Genomic DNA, 7,069 nt, shown 5'->3' with positions numbered 1-7,069 from the left:
CGTATAGGCTGCAGATTGGATGGTGTACCAGTCACTAGGACTAATTGTTTCCATGAATTTTTGGTTTTCTTCATTCTTCTTTGCTCTGGATGAGAGACTCATCGTTGCATCTAGATGGCAGCTTGCAAGCTTTTAAGATCCTAGTCACTACTTGCCACAGTAGGAGATGGTACAATGTTTTGTGTAGTGTTATATCAATTGATCTTGATGTCCTCTGCGACTATGGTCACGAGCCCACAGGTTCAACTATTTGGTAAATGGATCACTTTTTAACATATGAAGAGTGGGAGATGCTCTACAGTTATTGGACAAAAGAAGGCAGATCACCTTTGCTTATGTCCACTGGCAAAGGAAAGAGGGCCATATACAGGCATATATATATATACCTGATACAGGCATATCCAGTTTTACTACACTTTGCTTTATTGTGTTCCACAGATATTGTGTTTTTTACATTAAAGTGTGAAAAGGCTATTTCTGCCATCAAGTGATTACAATTGAAATTTTGTGGCAGTCCTGTGTGCAGAAAGTCTACTGGAGCCATTTTTCCTATAGCATATGCTCACTTCATGTCTGTGTCACACTGTGGTAGTAACACTCACAATATTTCAAACTTTTTCAAAATGCTATTACACACTTAATTTTTTGTTGTTGTTATGCGCCGTCGAGTCAAACCCGACTCATAGCGATCCCTCCTTGGGTTTCTGAGGCAGTATCACTACGGAAGTAGGATTGCCCAACCTTCCTTCCAAGGAGTGGCTTAATAGACTATAGTATAAATAGTATATGCACTGGGGAAAAAAAAAAAAAAACAAAACTTTGTGTGACTCACTTTATTACAATGTTCACTTTATTGTGGTTGTCTGAAACCAAGCCCACAATATGTCTGACATATGCCTATATATGGGAGCTCTGGTACCATAGTGCCTAAGGCACCTGACTGCTAACCAGAAGGCTGGTGGTTCAAACCCACCAGCCACTCCTCGGAAGGAAGGTTGGGCAATCCTACTTCCTTAGTGATACTGCCTCGGAAACCCAAGGAGGGGTCGCTATGAGTCGGGGCCGACTGGACGGCAAACAACAACAACAACAATAGTTCTACTACAATCACTCACATTCACAAGTTACCACTTGTCATGCATTTCCTATACATAACTTAATGGTATAAATCCTCTTTATCTTTTGCCAACGTTAAGTATCTCACTTGATGAACAGAATTTTTTTAACTGACTGGAGCACCTGATAACTCAACTTTACAAAATCACTGTTCTTAATTCTCACATACAATGTTTGTAGACCTAACTCACACCAGAGAGCCAAGCTAGTGTTCAACTTGGTATCTAATTCTATAAATTATCCTAAATTTATATTTTTAGACTTTGGTGGTACAGTGCTGACAGTATTTGGCTGCTAACCAAAATGTTGGCAGTTCAAACCCACCAGTTGCTCCATGGGAGAAAGATAAGGCAGTCTGCTTCTGTAAATATTTACAGCCTTGGAAATCCTAAGGGACAGTTCTGTTCTGTACAAAAGGTTACTACGATGGAATAGACGTGATGGCAATGGGTGGGTGGCATCTAATTTTGGGAAAGTAACCATCATTTTCCTCTCCTCTCTATTGCAAGCATGGATCTGGACTTTCTGAATTTTTAAGACCAATGTTCACAAAGAAATAATAAGTGTTTATCACTTTACTGGATGTAGATGCTGGGATTATTTCCAAGCAGGTGATTTATTTCCTTATACCAGCCTCATGCTAAAAGAAATAACAAATCTGTCCTGGAAGAAGTGAAGCCAGAATGCTCCTTGGAAGCAAGAATGGCCAGACTTCATCTCACCCACTTTGGTCATGTTGTCAGAAGGGATCATTCTCAGAAGAAGGATGTCATGCTTGGTAAAGTGGAGGGTCAGTGAAAAAGGGGAAGACCCTCAATGAGGTAGACTGACATGGTGGCTGCGGCGAAGGGATCAAGTATAGTAGGTATCATGAGGCTGGCACAGACTGGGCAGTGTTTTGTTCTGTTGTACATAAGGTCACTACAAGTTGGAGATGACTTGATGGTACATAACAACAACAACAATCAGCCTCACAGTATTTACTTAAGATTCATGATAGTATATGTAATAGAAATTTTGGCTAACTCATGGTCAAATAAAGTACACATATTAAATCCACATATGTTCTTACTGTAGTTAATTTAGAAATATCTTCAGATCTGTCTATAAAGAAAGTATTTTCTCAACTCAACTATTATCTCAATTAATGGTTTATACTAATTCTAGATCTGTACTTAAAACCATCCTCTCTGAGATGGGTATTTTGACAGATCCCTTCCTTCCTTTTTATTCTTCCCATTCCTTACCTACTCACTGCAAACTGGGATTAAACACAGTTGATGACTCTTCCTTCTCAATTTATACATTGACTTCTCACTTACAGACATGGTTAGATTTCAGAGACCAGGTCATTACACGAAAATCGGTTATGCGAAACTTCAGTGACCAAATGCTTCTCAGTTCTAGGAGTCATTCCAGAGGTGGCCCCATGGGGCTGCTCCTTGCCCTACAGCTACCACCTACCACTCCCTAGTCTTCACACTGTAATTTTCTTATATCAGGTCGATGGGTTGGCTTGTGTCATTTGGCACTACAGGCAGAGCTGATTGGCTCAGGACGGATAGCTGGGAGGAGACTCATAGAGGTCTCTATGACCTCATTGCTCATTGAGTTTCATGGGGACTCATTGCTCTCTATTAAAATGCTCATCCACCCAGTAAAGGGAAAGACAATATAACAAAAACAGGTGACCACCACAATATCACTAAGGAAAAGGAAGACACAAAGAGGTACACAAGACGTACAGACATCAAAGTTAAATACTATTACATATTCAATATTGCATACTCAGTAATAAACACTAATCTACAAGAGGATACATATGTAGACAGGCAAGATATCAGGTATGGGTAGGTGAACAGGAAAATACACATGATCATATATAGTTCTGGCAGGTAGTATTTCTACATACGTATCTCTAAGTGCTACAAAAATCTCCACATATATAATAGAGTAAACAGGAAACAAAGTTATGATAACTTCTTAGCCACAACCAAATATCTTGAGGGAGTGAGCTGCTGGCCTGCTGATTTGTGACTATGATCATAGGGGACATCAAGTTCAACTGGGATAACATACTACACAAAAACATTGTTTTATATCCTACTTTGGTGAATAGCGACTTGGGTCTTAAAAGCTAGTGAGCAGTCATCTAAGATGCAACTATAGGTCTCTCCTTCTCTGGAGCAAATAAGAATGAAGAAAATCAAAGACATGTAAACAATTAGTCCAACAGACTAGTGGACCATGGGAACACCTCAGCCTACACGACCCTGAGACCAGAACTAGACAGTGCCTTGCTATCACTGCCAACCACAAGGAAAGGGATCAAAATTTGAGATCCTACATAGAGTAGGAGAAACAAAACTCAAAATAACAAAAAAAAAAAAAGACCAGTCTTACTGGTCTGAAAGAGACTGATGAAACCCCCAAGACTATGGCCCCTAATCATCCTTTGGGCCTGGAACTGAACTCAGTCCCCTAGCTTACCTTTCAGTCAAACAACAGACAGGCCAATAGACAGGTGAACAATTATAGGAGGGAGGTACACTCCTTAGATCAATCAACCATAGGAGATCAGAAGGGCAGCATTTGCACAGGGAGATAACTCAGAGGGCAGGAAAGCACAGGAAAGAAGGATACAGGGAAAACGTTACCACAGGGAAGAAATGGGAAGAGAGCTGTTACTTTATCAGGCTTGCAATCAACATCATGAAACAAACTGTGTACAAACTATTGAATGGAAAACTAATTTGCTCTGTAAACTTTCACCCAAATTGTAATTTAAAAAAAAAAAAAAAAGCTCACCCACCTGAGCACCTGAGACTGCAGGAGCTCTGGTAGCATAATGGCTAAGGCACTTGACTGCTAACCAGAAGGATGGCAGTTGAAACCCACCAGCCACTCCTTGGAAAGAAGATGGGGCAATCTACTTCCGTAGTGATACTGTCTCAAAAACCCAAGGAGGGGTCACTATGAGTCAGGTCTGACTCGATAGCACATAACAACAACAACCCGAGACTGTCAGCTGCTAGCTTCAGCATCCCCAAGCGCACAAACAGCAGATCTCAGAGTCTGCAGTGAAGTGACTGCTAGGCATCCTGTCTGCGCCCCTCCTACCACCTTTTCGTAGACTCTGGCTCAGAATCACACTTAAGCTTGGACAGCAGGAAAGCTACCAGTCTGGGAGCCTAGCTGGGATCTGGTGAAGCCATGGAACATGCATGCAGAGTAAGGGCCTGAGGTCCTGGCATCTGGCCATTTTGTTTTTTTCTTTTCTAACTTTATTCATATCCAAGACTGGGGAAAGGACTGGGATGGGACGGATCAAAGAGATGGGGCTCAGATGGAGGCACTCTCTCATGCAAAACATGTGGGTCTTTACCTGGCTTTAAGATGATTTAAAAAAAAAAAAAAAAAAAAACAAACTCACTGCCATCGAGTTGATTTGACTCATAGAGACCCCTCCTTGTGTTTTTGAGGAGGTATCTATGGAAGTAGATTGCCCAGTCTTCTTCCTAGGAGTGGTTGGTGGGTTTGAACTGCCCCTTCTGGTTAGCAGTCAAATGTCTCAGGCACTATGCCATAAGAGCTCCCAAGGAGATTTAAGTTGATTTTTTATTATTGTCATAAATGAGAAATGTCAGATAATAAGACAGTTGATAAGTGAGGAGCACATGAGGAGTAGGAGTTCTATAAATATATCTTCTTCCAGCACTATCCACACTTAATTATACAGTATTTTTGTGTTTGTGTGATTATTATTATATATTTTATGTGTGTGACACAGAGTATTATGTATATGTGTAGGTGACTACACACACAAGCTCCCCTCAGGATAGTGAGCACCTTGACAACAGAAACCATGTTTTATTTATCTTTCTAATCTAGTGTTTTTTATAGTGCTTTGGACTGTAAATAAATGTTGCTGAATAAATAAAAGCTGAATTTTCTCAAGGCTAGTAGTAAGATCCTTTTTGTTTTTCACAGATTACTTCTCCAGAGATAAAAATGGTTTAAACTTACTAACCAAACAATGTGCTATGAATTATGTAGAAACAAGTTAGCTTTATTCCATTCCTCCATACAGAAAGTGAAGAGAATTTATTTATTCTCTGTTTCACATTAAGCCACTGAGAAAGAAGTTGTAGAAACAGAATCTCATGACTGACAATTCTGTACACTATCCATTAACTTATGTTATTCACTTGAGTGTTTCACAGTTTCCGTATGTAAAGAAGTTTCTTTGGCACGGTATGCTTTGACCTGAGAAGGACCATGCATTCCATGCAGTCAAGGAATGGGCTTGATTTTTCCCTCTCCTTCATGTAATGACCAGCTGCATCACTATGCCTTCCTCTTTCCAGGTCTGACAGGGGACAATATGCATTAGTGATTGTGACAAACCATGAGGACTGCCCAGCCTTGTAGGCAGGATGTAAGCATATGGCTATACCCTCTGTGCTCCATTTCCCCCTTTGTGAAAAAGAAAAGAATAACATTTAACAACATCTCCAAGCTATTGTGAGGGTTAATTAGTTTTAATGGAGGAAGAGAGGTGAGTTGATTAGGCACTATTCCAACTCAAAGTATTATTTTGTATCTGAAAATAATCCTGACTTCTAGGTACAAAATTAATTTGGATGCTCCAATCTATGGCAATCATCTTTCCACATTAAAAAAAAAAAATGTAATAGCTTTTAATCAAAATTCCATTTAAAGACAATGCAATGAAGAAAATGGAGATGGTGAATTTTCATTAATCTCTCAGGTAATACAGTAGACAATTCCATGTTTTCTGTTTTTTTTCTTTTATGTTTCTTTCTTCTTCTTTGCAGATATATTATGTACCAAAGAGTCATTATTTGTGACATGGAGAAAAGTAACAAATAAGAATTTTAGCATACAGTAACTTATTTTATGATAAACAAGAAAATTTATTGCTTTAAATCTCTTCAAAGAATCAATAATCAATGTTTTATGGCTGAAATAACTATTTAGGTTGTTTCTGACATTACACCTATACTCTTAATCTAAGAACTAGAGTCAGTAAGGAAGATTTTAGTATGACTCAAATTAAAAACAAATAAATAAAAACCCTGGATACTTAAGTTTATACTGTATTGTTTTTACTAATTTTGTGCCTGCAAAAATAACATATCCACTCATATAACATGTAGAGCCCTCATAGGAAACTAACATGTGAGAGAGTTGCATGGTTTGCCACCAAAAACCAAACACCCACTTATATAGCATGCATGTTATTTACATAAAAATACATTAACCAGGAAAAGGTATCTAAATAGTAATCAACAAAATATAATAGATTAGCTAACGGTGAAAATTTTTGTGAGAAATTGGACTTGGTATCTGAGAAAAATCTGAGTTGTTGCCTAAATCTCACTAAAAAACCTACAACATCTTCAATAAAAGGAAAGCCACATTCTCTAAAAATGTAATAAACATTTGATAATTCCAAAAAGTACTGTATATCTGTTAGGAAAATTCTTGTATTCACAGTTTCTTGAGAGGGAAGAATTTTGGCTAGGAAGCGACTCTATCAGTATTTAATTCAGAACTGTCCCAAGGCAAAGAAGAATACATACTCCAGTTAAGAAATTCATTCACTACAGAAAAGCAAGGGTAATTTTCTTACTTGTCACATAGCCTTATAAAAATTTCCTCTAAGATTTTCTAATACTCAAAACTTAGATTATACACTCACCAAGCAAATTTCTGATTATTCATTCGATTTCCACGGACTCTCGATACTGGTGACGGATGTACCCTGTAGGCAGACGAGAGGAATCCAGTCATTGAAAAAGCATATTCCCAAGTGCAAATGCAAAAAAAAAAAAAGTTTATAAATCAATTTCTTTGATATATCCTTGATATAAAATTCCCCTAGGAGCTCTGGTAGCATAGTGCCTAAGGCACTTGACTGCTAACCAGA

General features: G+C 38.5%; 1 protein-coding gene across 1 annotated transcript in view; it reads right to left on the bottom strand.

The window, feature by feature from the left end:
• Positions 1-7,069, bottom strand: part of KLF12 (Kruppel like factor 12) — a 448,102-nt gene that overhangs the window by 107,693 nt on the left and 333,340 nt on the right. The window contains exon 6 of the mRNA XM_042781980.1: positions 6,842-6,904. Coding sequence (XP_042637914.1) covers positions 6,842-6,904 — 63 coding nt within the window. The remainder of the gene's footprint in view (positions 1-6,841; positions 6,905-7,069) is intronic.

Source organism: Orycteropus afer, unplaced genomic scaffold (assembly GCF_000298275.1).
Source record: "Orycteropus afer afer isolate SDZICR_OR568_19922 unplaced genomic scaffold, OryAfe1.0 scaffold00212, whole genome shotgun sequence".
Lineage (NCBI taxonomy): Eukaryota > Metazoa > Chordata > Mammalia > Tubulidentata > Orycteropodidae > Orycteropus > Orycteropus afer.
Note: the sequence above shows the minus strand (reverse complement) of the source record. Positions and strands in the feature narration are given on the sequence as shown.